The sequence below is a fragment of the Lutjanus erythropterus genome, chromosome 17 (genome assembly GCF_056507025.1).
Source record: "Lutjanus erythropterus isolate fLutEry1 chromosome 17, fLutEry1.hap2, whole genome shotgun sequence".
Lineage (NCBI taxonomy): Eukaryota > Metazoa > Chordata > Actinopteri > Lutjaniformes > Lutjanidae > Lutjanus > Lutjanus erythropterus.
Genome location: NC_139333.1, coordinates 17,096,388 through 17,114,612, shown reverse-complemented (window position 1 = coordinate 17,114,612; position 18,225 = coordinate 17,096,388). Strand labels below are relative to the sequence as shown.

Here is an 18,225-nt window from a genome sequence, read left to right as displayed (position 1 = left end):
GATCAGCCTAATTTTTTTGTGTGTGCATATTCATGACAGTAATGAGAGTGACTGCTGTTGCTTCGCCATCTGTTGTGTGGCGGGGATATGCACTCTACTCTAAGTACCTTCTTCTAGTTTATTTATTCATTCATGCAGTGGAGCTATTTTATATCTTTGGCTTAGGTCTGACCCACAGTAATTTCAATTTCAGTTGATTTTTTTTTTTTTTTACATAGTTTTAGTGGCTTTATTTAACCAAACTAGATTAGGTTACTTCAAGTGAGATCTGCATTCTTCACTCTTAGTGAGAAGACATTATTCTGATTAGTGTGTTTCCCCTCTCAACATGTAAATAGCTGTGAGTTCCTGACATATAGATCCATGCAGTGATGTTGACACTGAGGCGAGCTTTGTTGTGTTGGGTCACAAGCTCTGGTACTAGGTCATCGGGTTCATGACCAGGCATGCTAATCAGCACACAGAAAAACAAAGAGCGTGGGTGCCGTCATCATCCATCTTTGGTTGCGCAGTCTGCGTGTGTGTGTGTGTGTGTCGCAAGGCTGGTGCAAATGCTTTCACTTAACTGATCATCAAGATGTCTGTCCTTGTGTTCATTTTTTTAAAGTCTTGCCTTTCAATTCTCAGGACACTCAGACAGGTTTTGACAAAGAACGTGCAAGTGTAAACTGCTGCCATTTCAACATAATTTTCCTCACTACGTGAACATTAATGTTTAAATAAATGAAAGTAAAGGTAATCATTTAAATTTTGTGTTGTTTTCTGAGGAGTTGAGTTTGGTAGAATCAGTCTCCACTGTTGTGTATTTGTCTTTCAAGTCTTCTTTTCTTGTGTAACCTCTTGTTTGGTTAAACTAGACTGTGTATATACTTGTCTGTCAGCCCGTTCACATGTGATGTTCCTCAGTCTCAGTGGCTACTTTGTCCAGTTAAAGATAAGACATGATAATTCCTTATTGATCCCCACAGGGGCGACTCAGTCACTACAGCAGCATGAGGACAGAAAATGTACAAATAAACTGAGAACAAAAAACGCAACTATGGAAGCCAAATTCACCAAAAGAGAAACATTATAGAAATAATGAGTTAGTATCTCAAAATATCTCAAAAAAGTTTCTTATAATTTTGAGAAAGTTTCTCATTTTTTTGAGACAATGCCTTACGGATCTTTGTTTTTTAATCACATAGGCAGAAATGAGCTTCCATATTTACATAAAAAGTATAAAAAGTTGACGTTCTGATGTTGTTGGTTCAAAGCACAGAAACCTCTAACTCTCAAATCCTGTTTTATCCAGCAGATAAATCACCTGAATTCATGTTTTACATGGGCTTTCATGACCTGAACTGACCTGAATGCTATGTTTCTGTAATAACCTGGCTGCTGCTCAGATCCTGTTTTATAGTTATCTTAACTTCTGACTTAAGATAAGAAGTTTCATGCAATACAGCTGCTGTGAAGCATAGAGTAGAACTGCGGTTGGGACTGACCTCATGGCCGTGGAATGTATTCTCTGTGATAAATATATTTAATGGACAAGTGGAAAAACAAATCTTGTTTGTGATGGCAAGTGATGAAACCAGGGAAATCCCTCAAGTTCATAATGCCGTGGTGGGTTTTGGATTTCCATATTTGGCTTCTCATGTTCTCCGGCAGATGTTTGACAGATAACAGTCGGTTTCAGGTAGGATGTGGTTTGAGAGGTGATAGTCAAAAATGTCAAAGGGTGAAAGAAGTATTTGGATAATTCACTCAAGAAAAAGTAGCAATAACACTGTGAAAATACTCCATCACAAGTAAAATATACTCAAAGTATCAAAAGTAAAATTCTAATGCAGAGAAAATACCCATGTAAGTGTATATTCACTGTAAAAAAAAAATCCTACAGGAATTAAGTGGAGTCAACTAATCTTTCTCATTAATTTAATATAGATAAATAAGTTTTATTTGTTGAAGTTAATTAAACTTAAAATTTCTAGTATTTATTTTCAGAACACTCAAGAATTTATAAACAGAAGTTATTCTAACTTGAAATCTGTTGACTTGTTAAATGAGTTCAGCTGAATTAATATCACATTTATTTGAATACAAAAGTTTATTTGTTTTGAATTATTACAAAATTACCTCAACTTGTCTTTAATTTCTGTCAATTTAAACACAACCCAGACTCTAACTTTTTAGTTAAGTCAACTTTTTTTTCAGTTTTGTTTTATTATTTTTACTGATGCATTCATGTGGAACTAACAATTTTTATGTTGTAGTTTGTCAAAGAGGAGCTGATTTCAATTATTTTATTTACAGTTTGGAAGTTAAATATATTTTAAATCAAAAACATATGATGAACATATGAAACATGCTATGTTTTACATGTTTATCATATGTTCTGTGTGTAAAATTAGTCTGCAAAGTAATTAAAGCTGTCAGAAAAATTTCTGTTAAATAAAAAGTACAATATTTCCATCTGAAATGTAATGAAGTGGAAGTACAAAAGTACACTTTCACACATTTGCACTACAGTACTTGAGTGAATGTTCTTATACTTTAGTGGAATCAACCAATATTTTCTCATCAACGTAACATAAATATACAAGTTGTATTTCAAGTTAATTAAACTTAAAACTTCTAGTATTTATTTTCAGAACACTTCAGAACTTATAAACATGAGTTCTTCTAACTTAAAGTCTTTTAACTTGAAATGATGAGTTGAATGATTGTACTCCGAGTTCAATCAACTCATTAAATTGAGTGTCTAAAGAAACATGATCAGCATATTACAGTACTTCCCAACATGCATTACTTACTGAGAGCAGTTTCACATATTTTCTTTGTGCTGTCGCTGCAACAAAGGTTCCAGCAGGAGCAGCTGCAAGTGGAAGTTCTTTGTGTGAAATGAGGAAATGACTCTTTAAAGTGAGAAAATGTGAAAGGAAATCAAATTTATTTGAGATGTTCATCCCTGTGACTGAAGGGTTCGACTTAATATCTTAAGCTTATTGAACACATTAACTGAAGCTCGAATGAATATCAAGTTTATTTGACAAGAAATGTTTATTTGATTTGAATCATTACAAAATTACCTTAGCTTGGTTTTTCAAATTCCCAGTGAGCATTTTTTCCAATAAAAAGACTTTCAGAACAGTTTCAAAAGTGATTTTTTTTCACAGACTGTTTGAAGACAGTGGACCCTCACATTTAGAACATATTTCACCGAGATTTGGGGGACTTTTCATCCTTTTCTCTATAAAGTTTCTCCCAGTATCCAGGAAGCTTTTTGATGGCAGCAACAATAGGTTGGTCCAACAATTTTCTTTTTTCAGTGTACAATACGTTGATGTTGTAACTGCATTTTAAAGTGTTGGAAGTTCCGACCGAATTTCAGTTTTCAACTAAATCTATGTTGGAATCCTGGTTGGTGCTCAAGTCAAGTTACATTTTAAGGCAGCCTGGACGCTAACTTTTTTTTTAGTTAAATCTTTATTTGTTTGTTTGTTTGTTTTTTAAACAGCATTGATTGCACTCCACTACTGAAAATGTCCTTCTTCTTGGATGTTGCTGACAAGAAAAAAAAAAAAAAACAGGACACGACACTGAGTCTGAATGTATTATTGTTGAGATTCAGGTGTTGTTTTCTTACTCAACTTCTTTCTCGGGACAATGTGTCCGCTGAGCAGCGGTGATTGGTTCTCGACAGTAGTGATGTCACCGCCTGCTTTCATGGCCCGGCCGGTGCAGCAGATCGTGCAGGCTGAGCGCGAGAGAGGAGCTCCAGATGGAGTTGGCGCGCGACGGTAGCGGAGCTGTGGCTCGTGCTGCAGACCGGAGAGGTTGTTGTCTCGCGCTGCCTTGATGAACTCGCGCTGGTCCCGTGCACAGCGCAGCAGCCCGTCATGGGGGACGGTGGTGGCGGCGCGTCCTCGCCGCCGGTGAACTTCCAGAATGGGTCGGGGAGCCGCGCCGCAGCCACCACCGAGCAGTGGATGGCGGGGATGAGCCTGGTGATGGGTCTGATCGTCCTGTGCATCGTGTTCGGGAACATCCTGGTCATCGTGGCCATCGCCAAGACGCAGCGGCTGCAGACGCTCACAAATGTCTTCATCGTGTCCCTGGCGAGCGCGGACCTCATCATGGGGCTGCTGGTGGTGCCGTTTGGTGCCGCACTGGAGGTGCGCGGCTCCTGGCAGTATGGCTCCTTCTTCTGTGAATTTTGGATCTCCGTGGACGTCCTGTGCGTCACCGCCAGCATCGAGACCCTGTGCGTAATCGCCATAGACAGGTATGTGGCCATCACCTCACCTTTCCGCTACCAAAGCTTGTTGACCAAAGCTCGGGCCAAGGCGGTGGTGTGCGTGGTGTGGGCCATCTCTGCGCTTGTCTCCTTCCTGCCCATCCTCATGCACTGGTCCCGGGATAGTGTGGACACAGCATGCTACGACGACCCTGAATGTTGCGACTTTGTCACCAACAGGGCATACGCCATCTCCTCATCCATCATATCTTTCTACATTCCTCTCCTGGTCATGATTTTTGTTTACGCACGCGTTTATAGAGAGGCGAAGAAGCAGCTGAGGAAGATCGACAAGTGCGAGGGCAGGTTTCACAACACCTTAACCGGACTGACCTCCAAGTGCAAGAAGAGGCCGTCTAAGATCCTGGCGCTCAGGGAACAGAAGGCGCTCAAGACGCTGGGCATCATCATGGGGACGTTCACCCTGTGCTGGCTGCCTTTCTTTATTGTCAACGTGGTGCGGGTGTTTTGCGCAGAGGTGGTGGACAAGGACCTGTTCGTGTTCCTAAACTGGCTCGGGTACGTGAACTCGGCGTTTAACCCCATTATTTACTGCCGGAGCCCGGACTTCAGGAAAGCTTTCAAGAGGCTGCTGTGCTGCCCGAGGCAAGCCGACCGCAGGCTGCACATCAGCTCCTGCGACCTGTCCCGCTGCTCCGGCGGGTTCGTCTCCGCGCTGGAGCCCGGCACGCTGGGGCTGTGGTCAGATTGCGCAGGCTTGGACAACAGTGACAGCAGCCTGGTGGGGACCGCGAAGCTGTCTCACTCTGAATCACAGCTGTGACGGAAAACAATAAACTTGTGATGAGGTGGATTACAAAGATGGTGACATTAACGGACGTTGAGTCCTGGAACATGGGTTTATTCTGTTTGGAAAAGGTATGCGCAAGAGCCGTATACCTTTTAGTCTAACAAGTGGGTCCATTTTATATTTGCAGGGGCGAAATCAACAGAAATGTAAATGAAAGCCATATTTTTAAAAGAGGCATCAGGACCAATGTTTCTGCAAAGATGCGCAAATCACAGTTTAGTGCAGAAGATTTTATCAATTTGCCAAATAGGGGAGACCAGGGGCAATTGTAACAAGGAGCAATTGTAACAGAGTCAGTTCCTCTAACCAGAAACAATCTAGAGTACTGACACAGATTCCAACTGCCAACTGTTTCAATAATCGAATAATCAGTTTGAGTAATTTTGTTAAGAAAAAAAGTCCAAATTTTCTGGTTCCAACTTTTTAAATCTGTAAACTGAATATCTTTTGGTTGAGGGCAAAACAAGATGTTTTATAGAGCAAATAACTAATTGATTAATTTAGAAAATAATCAACAGATAAATTGACAAAGAAAATTATTGTTAGGTGCAGCCTCATTGCACATGCTCAATAGGATTGTCTTTCTGCCTGTGGAACAGCAACAGGATCATTTCACGTTAGCAGAAGTTTTCAACAGAAACATTTTGAGGTATAACAGTTATTTTTTGAGATGTACAGAACTTTTCTTCTGCTGTCTAAAGTTTAAATGACTGCAATTTTGAGCTTTAATTATTATTACATTGATTTGACCGCTAAGTTATTGGTTAAAAAATAAAACATGAAAAAAATATGATAATATATGTGTTGCTAGCTAGCATACAATTTTTTTTTATCAGGGCTGCAACCCAGAGCCACATGGCCCAGTGTCAGCACTTTATTTGTCTGTGCTGAAAACTTTTTTTTTTTTTTTTTAAATAAAATCAGCATTAATTTAATTTCACAAATGTAAATGTAAACATACTTTTAACTCAAGTCAAATAATTCAAATCTAGTTACCACAAGAATAATTGGCTAGTTTTCTGCAAAAATAGGAACAGACTGGGGCTGAAACTAAGGTTAGTTAGCAATTAATTTAATAATTGATTAATAATTGCAGCTCTAAAATAGATTTTTACTGCTAATGCATAAAATGCTTGACATCTAAAACTATTTCAACCATATACAAAAAACTTTAAGTAACATAATTAGATATGTGACTCTTTGAGGTGTGCTTTTAATTGAGAGACATTGGGCCAATAGGACTTTTTCTTTTCTTGTTTTACAATTTCCCCCACCAAGTTATTATTAAAATTACTGAAGTTGTTATTATGAAATAGTGCACATATATGTGTTTCTTATATGAAAAGATGACTTCAGCATTTCAAGTAGGCTATGAGTTATGAGGTAAAATGTAACAAATGTTACAGTTGCCCCCGGTCTCCCCTGATATCGACCCAAAAAATGTAATTAGGAGGATCTGATAAATCATAATGGGTGCATGCACTTAATATACTCTCACCAAAGAGTGCACATATGCTCCTGTGTTTTATATAATTTATTATTTTATTGAATCAGTGATATATTAAGGAGGATAATGTATTAAGGGGAAGTTAACCCCAGGGTCACAATTTGTTCTTAATGACCGCCCAGGCGCAGTACTGTAAAAAAAACTGGTTGTTATTTAAAAGTGTTGGACATGAGCGAGGCATTTGTCAGAGTGACTGTAGTACTGTAGTCATGTAGTGCTCACCATGTGTTTTACCTCACAGCCACATCGACAAGTGCAATTTGTACCACAGGTATTTGTTTATATTAAACATTTATGTAATATACATGTATATTTATTCTGCGCTGTCTTTTACAATTAAGAATGAAAGTTAAACGTGGGTCTGATTCCCACGCTCTTTGTACATATTATATTAAGTGGTGTTTAGTACTGAACTGAGGAATTTGAGCCTCTCTCCTTGTCTCTCTTCTTCAAGCTTTACATGCTGTTGTGAGGTGGCGTGTTGACCCCTGTGAAATAAAAGGAAAGTTTTATTGTTAATTACTTTTTGAGCTTTATTTGCAATACCCGACATAGCCTTCACACACCAAGCTACAAAAAAAAATTCTTGAGGAGAAAAAGCAACAATTTCTTTCCTACTGCCATTCACAAATAACAAATTCACAAATAATGTTATGATGAAAATCAAACTTTGAGCAAATTTGAGTTTAAACAACATGAAATCACAAAGTAAACTGTTTTGGCAGGATGTGTGCCAACTGACGTGATATTAAATGCCTCTGTGGTGGCTGGGTCTGCTGAGAGCAGCTGGTATCTGATTGGCCTCTGTGGAGAGATGAGCCATAACAATCTGATTTTTGAATAATTGATTTTATGCACACTCATGCACAGTGAATTAATATAGTCTTATATTGTTGTATAAGTGTTTACATGTTTAGCCTACTTTACTCTCAGCTCTGCTCTGGTGAAAGTTCATTCATACAGCACATCTGTGTTATTTTAAGCACACTGCACAGGTTGTACAGTTAAATATGGTTGGATGAAGTTAATAATTAATTGGTTTCAGAAAAATCAAATCACCATTTCTATGAATTTAAATGTTAAAGCATTGTTGCTATTTCAGATTAAAATTAAACTGGACAATCAGAGGAATGAATTTGTTGCAATTTAACATATTAAATACATTTAAAAGGTCCAGTGTGTAAGATTTACAATGACGTATTGGCACAAATGGATTATAATAAGTAAGTATGTTTTCATCCATGTATAATCACCTGAAAATAATTATGGTTGCATTTTCTTTACCTTAGAATGAGCCTTTTATATTGACAGTGGGTTGGTTGTACATGTTTCTACAGTAGCCCAGAAGGAACAAACCAAACACTGGCTCTAAATATGGCCTCTCAGCCACCGTAGTCTCTCCAGTTTGCTTGGAAGGGGAGGATGAGGCGAGTGTTATTCAGTTGGTTGCAATCTACAAGCTCACCACTAGATCCCACTAAATCCTACATGTACACACTCGTCCTTAAATGTGTTATGACGTGGTTATAGAGTGCAAAGAGTTGCATTTGCGTTTATTCGTTGCAACATCATCATGCAGAAACCTACGTCAGGTCAAATGGGAAAATGTTTTTGGAATGGCTTGGGGAAAATAGGATTTTGATGCTAAAACATTGTTCTTCAATCAAAATTGGTTAGTTTGGATTTGACTTGAAAGCTACAGAATCATTTAAGGACCTCAAAAAAAGAAGAAAAAAAAAAACACTCTTTAAATAACAACCTTGCAAGACAAGAAAGTCCCAGTTTGTCATAGGTTTGTCATAGTACCATTTTAAGTGAAAGTGCTCAGTGAACTACATTTCTCGTCCTGCACAACATACATCACCAACATGACGGTCACTTTTAACATGATCTTACCTGACGTGTTTTATCTAGCAATTCCTGGTTCTTTTATCAGAAACAAAAGAACAACCAAAACATGCTGCTCATGTGGCTTCATCCCAGTATGAACCAGGCAGGCTTTGTATCTTCAGAGGCTAACATTTGCTGTGTTTGGTGTTCAGTCTGTCTTATAGATCTTTTTTTTTTACAACAGCCATATTGATTTGAAATGGTGAGGCGAACACAAGTGTTACCAATGATACCAATTAAGGCCCCATTTCATGTAGTGTAGCAGAGCCTTTTCAGTGAGCCAACACGCACAATAGCTGTTCAATAAACCTTAATTAGTATTATCCATAACATTTGTGTTTGCCCTGCTATTTCATGTCAAAATAGCTGCACTGAAAAATGTCAATTACATGTTTTTGCAGTCTTATACTGCAAAAAATTATTGTTTCAACTGAAAAACATATGAAAACATATGTTGTAATTCACAGCACACTTCAAATTTAAGTCTCAGACAAAATAACCCCAATGACATCACTATGATTTCATCAGGGTTTGTTTTTGTTTTTTTGTTTTTCAGATTTTCCATTTAGGAAAGTTCCTTCAGAAACTACAAAAACATTGGTGGAATGATTCAATAAGTCTTTTTATGGTGCAGACTAAAGTTAAACAGTGCAGTAGATTTCACTGTAACATTTATCAAAAGTATTCACATTTAAATGCACAATATGTTTATATATAAGTTCAGCCACTAGGAGTCTCTCTTATATTAAAACAAAAACAAAAGATGTAGTCTGATGACATCATGAAGTAGCGTGGGATCATGGGAGGTGTTTTCTTCATTCTTAAACATCCACTGTAGCTGATGAAAATCTATCTGACGTGACTCAGGCAGAAATCATGTTTATGGACAAGATAATATTAAAGTTTTATTAACGTTACTTAAAGTTACGTGTGACAGCGACCATCGTCACCCTCTGCTGTATCTTTAACAGACATCACAGCACCTAGCACCTAGCTAGCCACGGCTAGCAGGAAACACACCATTACCTTGAATTAATAACAAAATTCTCTACGTTTGATGATCCCGTGCTTCTTCACAACATCATCAGGCTATTTCTTTTGTTCTTGTTAATGTGAGAGAGACCGCATAACAGCATAATTTACATATTGTGTAATTAAGATGTGAATCTGCTTCTTTATATTATTTACCTTTAGCTTGTCAAAGCAGTTGAAATTGTGTAAAATCCTAATAGGCCCAAATGTTGTTTGTTTGTTTGTTTGTTTGCTTTACTTTTATCTGCATACAGTCAGAAAATGCTGTAGTAAATATGATGACAGATGGTGTTATTAAGTGTTTCTTATAGGAGAGATTTCCCGTTCTTTCTGGGGAATATTAATTAGCCCGTAAGCTGGACGTCTTTAAAATGCATTAGCATGATGTGTTCTGCTAATGAAGCTCTCCCAGAGGGGGCCGAGCCGCACATTTCAATTAGACCAGAAAAACTGAATGGAACTGAGCTCAGCTGTTTTCACTGTTTGGATGTGATTGGCTGTACTAATGTGTGTGAATGAGACCCAGCGTTTAGAAAAAAAAAAAAAAAAAAAGAATAACAACAGCAGTGCAGCCGGTATCATTGATGGGCTCCTGGCAAAGACCCACTTCATTATTAAACAGTGTTTGTTTGGCAGCAAGTTTGTGTTTGGGCAGATTAGCAGTGGGCTCACAGATGGAGAAGCTAATCAGTGGCTTTAAGAGTAATTGTTTCAAATTGCCTGTGTACTAGTCACATTTTGGCTGCTCCAACTCAAAGTAGATAATTGATAACAGCCTGACCTCTGCAGTAACACAGGTTATTGTTTCATAAATGATTTACCCATGGTCCATTATGGTGAAGTGTTTCTCAAGAGGATTTGTCAATCAAGTTCCCTAAACAACTTGTTTCAGGCCAAGAAACATGTTAAATGATGCGCTGACTGTGTAAAACATTCTTATACTTCATTAGTTGTATTATAGTTGATGCTTTTCAAACTTGCCAATGTTTATTTCTCCTCTTGCGGATGTGATGACATTTCACAGGACTACATGCAACCCAAGGTGCAATCGTTTTCCCCATAAATGTCCTCTGTTCCCAAATGTTACAGGAAGAGTTTGTCAGCTCGTTAGCTTAGCTTAGCACAAAGACTAGAATCAGGGGGAAGTAACTTGCTTGGCTCTGTAATTTAAAACTCCTAATTGCCTACATGTTACATGTTGTTTGATGCATCAAAAAAAACCATTTTTATTGGGGTTATGTGCCCCAGCTACTTCTTTGCCTGGAGCTGTTGCAACCAGAGAAGACTTCAGGAAAGTCTGCACTCCTTACGCTAAGATAAACTAATCTGCTGCTGGCAGTTGCAAAAAAGCAAATACACATATTTCTCAAACTGTCAACCTATTAGCTACATTAACTTTATTGCTGTTGTATTGTAACTTCAGATGGTATATGTCCAATACAAAAACTGAGGTGTAAAATATAACCATTCACTGCTTTTCAAAGGGATTTTGTGACGGACTGTTTCTTGGCTGGAAGCACTTGCCAGACAACCAGCAGAGATTCAGGGAAGTTACGCCTTTCGGCCAAGAAAAAGACAGCGGACTTTATTACCTTTGAGCAGAGCCAGGCTAGCTGCTTCCAGTGCCACGCCAGTCTTTCGACAGCCCATTATAATGAAACCCTAAATAGGCCCATTGCTCCAAAAATACACACTCTCCCTGCAGTTGTTAGTTCAGTGACTGCCAGCCCTGTCCATGGTGCTGAATCGGTGGGGGGTTGCCCTTAAAAGACTGTCTTTAAAGGAAGTTTGAGGTAAAGATCTCATGATTTTATTGTGACATTACAACTTTGTCTGTGGCAGTGAAATCACCTGAAATGTCGTTTGGTGTAAAGCCAGAGAGATAATCTATTAAGGGCAAAAACTACACTGGTTCAGCACTATGAACAGAACTGCCAGTGTACTTTTGGAACAATGGGCGTTCGTTTTCAGGATAAAGGGCTGTCAGAAAAATGTGCTTTTCGATTCAATGGGACACTTTTCAGAATATTGAGGTTTTGGAATAATGGGCTGCCGGAACAATGTTTGCAGTCAAACATGTTTATTGTCCATAGAATATGGAGACATTTTACAAAGACAGGTGTAACTCAAGGTGCAACCATTCCCCATTAAATTATCATATTCCCAGATGTTAATGCACCCAATAACTAATTCAGACATGACTTCACAGCAGAATTACATTTTCATGATATTTAAAATCACCACATCCACACTGCACTGACACTAAAGGAGTGACCCTCTCATGCAACAGGTGTGAGATTTAATTCAGTTCTTACATGGACTGAACCTCCTCACGTCCAGATCATGAATATTGTCTCTGCCAACCAACCACCTCCTACTGCCATCTGTGCTTGATTAAAGACCAACACAAACATCATAACCATCAAAGAGGATTAAAAAAACATTCAGACTATGAGACGTCTTTAATAATCTTCTCATTTCCCAAATGCCGCTGTGATATTGATGCTAAGACACATTTGACATATTTTTAGAGGACGAGCCTATAAGTAAGGATTTGAATATGCACAAATGTTCCATACAAAAATGCCAAACAATCAAAGACAGTTGGATTTTGACAAAAGATATGACTAATTCAGCTAATTAAAGCAGGAATCCAACAGAAACATGATTATGAAACAGGAAGCTGTAAAACACTATGCAAATACTGTCGTTTTCTTCAGGAGGTGGATTGGAGGGGAGGCTGTTCCAAGTCAGAGGGTAAGAAAAACAAAACAGTATTCTTTTGAAAAACATAAATGTCAGCACCTGGATATAATTATTGCTGATTGCGAATGATTACAACCTTGTTAGATCCCAACAGATATGCTAAAACCATGCAGTGGGAGCATAAAAGTGCACCTTTTGCACCCATTTCCTACTTTAAAATCATTTGTATCTTTTGTTTGTTGGCATCATATGTAAATTAAGTCTTGACATCAATAAACTATATTGCCTAAATGTAAAAAGAATGTATTTTGCTAGCCTTTTAAATCCACTAATTCAAGACCATGTGGTGGGTTTTGTGGACGTTTTGAGAGAAACTGTTTATGAATGCATAATGTAGCTAAATGACAAGCCTGAACTTGTGGAGACCCTGAAGTTGGCACACGCCTGTGATGCAAAACATTGATAAAACCTGACTTCCGTTGGCTAATAAATACCCGGTGACCCTGTAAGATATAATTCCCCTGTGATTTTTTCCACTCTAAATCATGCTGGGAGTGTTGAGGTGCGGTGCCAAAAGCAGGTGCAACACTTCATGTGTCCATCTGTTTGGATTCCCATGTGAACTTGGCGCTTAGCGGCCTCCATCTGCTGTGCTTTGGCGTGCTTTGATCATGTGGCTCACGCAAAGATTGGGCAAATTTGGTCAGTCATGTTCAGCATTTGTGTTTGGGTTTTATAATGTAAACTGATGCTGCACTTACAGAAAAAGAGCGAGTAAGCAAAACACACTGATGACGGCATGGATCCTTTTAGAAACGTTCGCAAACAGGATGCAGCAAAGTGGGCAACAGCAGATGTAACCGAGGTCCATTTTTCCATTTTTATATGTATGTCTCAACATAGTAAAAAAATCTTTGCATTAGTGGGAATCATATTTGGATAACTGAGTTACAAAAAGACAGATTGTAGCCTGGCATCTTGAGGGGAAACTATTTTTATGTATATTGTTGATTTCGCCAGGGAAAGCAGCCTTTCAGTGCTGTGATCTGCTGATACATGAGCATCAGCATCAGCTTGGAAATGCAGAGCTGATGAACAAACCAGCCAGGCGCGGCTGAATCTGCAGCGCCAGTATTCATCCATATTTTCTCACTTGTTTCCTCACTCCAAATTAGAAACTTTTGGCACGTTGGCGCCAAAAACCTACTCTGGCTTTCTTTCCAAATTGTACGTCAGGGTGCCAACCTCCCGAGTCTTGACCTTTCATTAAATCTTGTACTTGAATCCAATAAGCTGATGATTCAGTATCTGATGGTGCAGGGGTCCAACTTGACGTCTTGGGATTTGTGTACAGGATGACACTGTGTGCCAACAGAGATGGTCATTAAAGGAGCAGCTCTGTATTTCTTTCTGAGAGGCAAATGAGAAGATATCCAAAAACATCAGTCCAAAGGTAAGAGAATTCACCTACAATGCACCTGTAAAACTCACAAATCAGGGTTCATACAAAGTCTTGAAAGTATGGAAAGTGCTTAATATTAACCATTATGTTTTGAAGGTCAGTAGTTTGAATCTGAATATGCTAAATGCTTAATTAAGAACATATTTTAATATTTGAAATGAAACATTACCATCATCATATTTGTCATTCATAGCTAGATAAATATTCTGTTGATTCCTTACTCTGGAAATGAGCAAATATGAATTATGATTGAAATATACAATCAAAGTTAATAAAACAGCTGATAAAATAAACAAAGTGACAATATATTCTACATTGATTGCTGTGGGTACAAAGGATTTGTTTTTGCAGTTAAATGTATAGTAATAATTTAGATGTAATAAAGGCCTTGGCAGTCTGGAATTTTTTATTTTGGTGAAGTGCTTAAATTTTACTCTTAATGTTTTATTAATTCATGGAAAAAGAGAAAGCGTTATGTGTCAGACTATCTCTTGGCTGGGTGCAGTAGCTTCCTGGGGTTTTTGTGGACATTTGGACAGAGCCAGGCTCGCTGTTTGTCCTGTTTCCAGCTAAGCTAATGGACTGCAGCTTCATGTTGAACACATGAAGGTACTGATCTTCTCATCTAACACTTTGCAAAATGTCAAACTATTCTTTTAAAGCTGCAGTAGGAATTTGAACATACACAGTGCAAAAACATCTGCAGAGTATCGAAGTTGTCAACCATTGTAACTTGCAAACTAACTTGCAAACAGAATTGCTGTGATTGACTGGTTACGTGTTTTATTCAGACCAGGTCCACTTTTCTAAGAAAAAAGTAAATTACAAAGGGATGGGTGCTCAAATATCACTAGTGGCATGCAATGGTCAAAATTGGTTATTTAGCGAAAAAAAAAAAGTAAAATTATAATGAAATAATATTGCTTACTGCAGCTTTAAGTCACCAGTGATGTTGTGTGTCAAGAAGTGAGAAGTGCACTGATGAAAGCAAACATTATGATATAGTCCACTTCTAACCCCCGGGTCTCTAACCCACTGAGAGAAGAGTAAGGCACGTGCTTTTCCACCAGATGGTGAGCACAGTAAGATACCATCCTCAGCTCACAGTTTCTGATCGAGGGTTATCTTCTTTTCTTGCTGAGATCTGACCACCATCATCACACATGCAAGCATTTTTAGACCCAGATGTTTGCTGTTTAGTCTTTCTGCAGAACTTGATCCTTTTGAAAGCCTTGCTCTTTTAAAGAATCGTGTTAACAGGCCGGGCTGGTTTAACAGTCTTTCACAATAACAATGGGTTCAAGAGGTGGACCTGCACAGCCATGATGACTGGCTTCACAGAGTGTTCAAAGCCCTCCAAGAGGCCAGTCTGAGTCTAAAAGGGGAAAAGTGCCCTTTTGCAAGACCGCCAACTGACACTGGGGTTTTTACCCCCCCACAACAAAGGCCAGTTAGACCACTGTGTCACACCAGTAAACCATCACAGTGGTGTGTTAAGACTTCTCCGGCTCCTAAATTTTTCATGAGAACTTCTGCTGAGTGACCACCTCTAGTTCCTGCACTTTTAGATTTGATTATCAAGAGGGAGTAGGAGTTTTTAACTGCTCATGTGCCTCAATTTAACAGTGATGCTTCTATATGACCTACATAATCAAACAAGAACATCAGTGAGAAGACTGGCTATTTCTGTATAATCATTTTCAATGTCTGTCACTGGGTCAGATTCTCTATCATTTATTAGATCATATGCAGACTGTGTTTACATTTTACATTTCAAAGTTACAGACTGTCATATGTTAGCCAGTTAAAAACAATCGTGAGTTTTTCTGTAGATAAATTTATTTTTGAAGTTATATTTTGTGGTTATAATCGTCGAAACACTACCACTTTTGCCCACTGGAGCCTCCAAAATCAACCTAATATGGAAAATACTTGTAGTAGCTTAAAGTAAAAGTAACAACACACAAATGTAAAAATACTCCTTTATGGGTAAAATTACTCTATTTAAAATAAATCATTCTGCAGAAAAATGCTCCTGTGACTAGACAGATTTTTAATGATGCATCAATACATTTCCAGCTTAGGGGTGAGGCCCCGTTCAAGGGGTCACAAGTAAATCTGAAATTAAAGGGCAAATTTGCAACCGGAGCAGTGCTGGCAGTGCCTACATGTACCAGGATGCATTGTGTGCAGGTTTCTGACTCCCACCCCCACACTGTTGTGTATCACCTCCCTTGCTTATAGCAATTATTTTGTTATCAATGTTGTTATCAAACACGTGTTCAGCCTTTTTACTAAATAAAAAGCACTAAAATATTTATTTCACAACAGATTTCAATGAGTCATGTTACATTCAAGGGTTAATTATCTATGTGGATTAAAAAAAAAAAAGTTGAAATGTTGCTGAAGTGGTCAATGTGGCATCTATGTATATATTTCATGGGCCAAAACATTATTATGTAGGTTGCATAATAAGTGACATCACTGTGACATCACTGGGTGCAGGAGGAACAACAGATGTTGCATCAGAAGAACTCAGCTTTCTCTGTCAGTATAGCATACACTGAGGAATTTATTGCTTCAACTGACATTTAGCATCAACACTGACTGAAATGTTGCAAATTTCCCCTTTAATGGGAGGAGAAAGAAGCAAACCAAAACTTCTGTTACGCAAATCTTTATTCATTTTCTGGGCATTTCTCTCATCTTTCCACCACTGCTGAGCAATTAAGCCGGACACCCGTCTGTTCAAACGCCTTCATCGCCCTCGAGGCCATTTCTTTGTGTTCAGCGCTGACTCAAGGCTTCGACTGATTTGCCTCCAGCATAAGGATACAGAAAACCATCGCCAGACAAATGTCGTGGGTTGCACGTTATGCAACACGCAAAGTTCAGGGGAGTTCTGGTTTAGGCATGAAACAAAATAAATTTCATTCATGAGTCCGTTCACGAAGCGCTGGAACCCTGCACATTTTTATGAATCACAAACCTGAATGAACACAGTTTGTTAATGTACCTATTTCAGCACTGTTGGAGAAAATTAATCCTCTCGGTTTCCATTGAAGCGTCTGAAGAGGCAGAGCAGGAGAGTGGCATACAATCAAAGCATTACTGCGAGCTTCCACACATCAGAGGGATGGTTCTTCTAATGGGAGAGACTGGATGGATGCGTGCATATTTCCAATTAAAAAGGTCTATTTTTGTACACAGACACATAACACTTTAGTTAAAAGACAATAAATTGACTTTAATAATGCTCATTATAGTCTCATTCATATTCAAATATTTTTATCTTAATGTTGCAGCTGTAACTGTGCCAGTGTCAGGATGGAATACAGTCAACAAAAATAGACTGACAAGGACAAGACCGGCTTGTTATCTCTGCACCTTGAGAGCTACTGTCATGGTTGCCGCTCGTATCTAAAGGACCCGGGCAATGCTTTATGAATTCAAGGGTGGTCATCTAGGCTGATAGGAGAATCCATTATCAGCAAGCTAAAAATAGCCTGTCAGTAATCATTGGCCTGAATTGGATATTTGAACCTGCCACTGTGTCTGCAGATAAAATGGGAAATTTCACCCATGCATGACAGGAATGCCCGAGGAAGTGAATGTCTTATTTTTCCTGTAAAATGCTGTATTGTTCTGGTGACAGGTGCTATCAGTTGGTCTGTAGGAGTTTTTTTATAATGTCTGCACATGTGCACGCGTGGGAAAGAATAACAAAGAAAGCTCATGCATGATGTTAATTGCGCAGACTGACAGGGTGACTAAGTATATTGTTCAACAAAACTGATTTTAGAACTATGATTTCGTTCCAAAAGGACAGACAGTGGGACCAGAACTGCAATGATTAGTCGATCAGCTAATTTATCAGCTGATTGACTGATCATTGATTCAGTGTTTGAGTCATTTTTCAGGCATTAAAGGAAAATTATTAAAAGGGTATTCTACTGATTTAGCATCATACTCCTACAACACTGTCAGGTCACAATGGACAGTTTATATAAAATGATCTTAATTGATGCAGAAGAACCAGAAGTATTATCTTTTTTATTCTACACAATCAAAACCTGAAACCTACATTGCACCCACACCCACAATGCAACTCAACCACCAACATTTTCGGCTGGAAAAAAAGGTGTGTTATGCAAACGGTGGGTAATGTGGCTTCACGGAGAGATGAGGAGTGGACTACACAGGTCTGTTAAGCTCACCTCACACCAAACCTAACTAACTTCTTTTATTTGACATCCCCATTTAGAGGAAATTATGCACATTTTAGCTGACAAAATATTTAAACTTTTTGTTTCTTCAGTGTGTAGGCTACACATTCTTACAGCTGGAGAATGTAAGAATCACTTTAGGCCTACAATAATGATAAATGAAAATTAAAATGTTAAAAAAAAAACTAAGGGAGCCACTAGAGAGGGGCAAAGGCTACTGACCCGTGGAAAAGACACAACCACAGCAAGTCCTTGGGTTCTCAGTCAGATCAGCAATTCCAAGACACATTCTGCACGTATTTGAACGGC

The 18,225-nt window shown here is 38.5% G+C and overlaps 1 protein-coding gene across 1 annotated transcript; it reads left to right on the top strand.

Annotated features, from left to right (window-relative positions):
- Window positions 1-3,746: 3,746 nt before the first annotated feature.
- adrb1 (adrenoceptor beta 1) lies at window positions 3,747-5,325 on the top strand. The gene has a single exon (XM_084740456.1). It carries the CDS (start codon window positions 3,885-3,887, stop codon window positions 5,064-5,066), a length of 1,182 nt encoding a protein of 393 aa, XP_084596582.1. The 5' UTR covers window positions 3,747-3,884; the 3' UTR covers window positions 5,067-5,325.
- The last annotated feature ends 12,900 nt before the right edge of the window (window positions 5,326-18,225 follow it).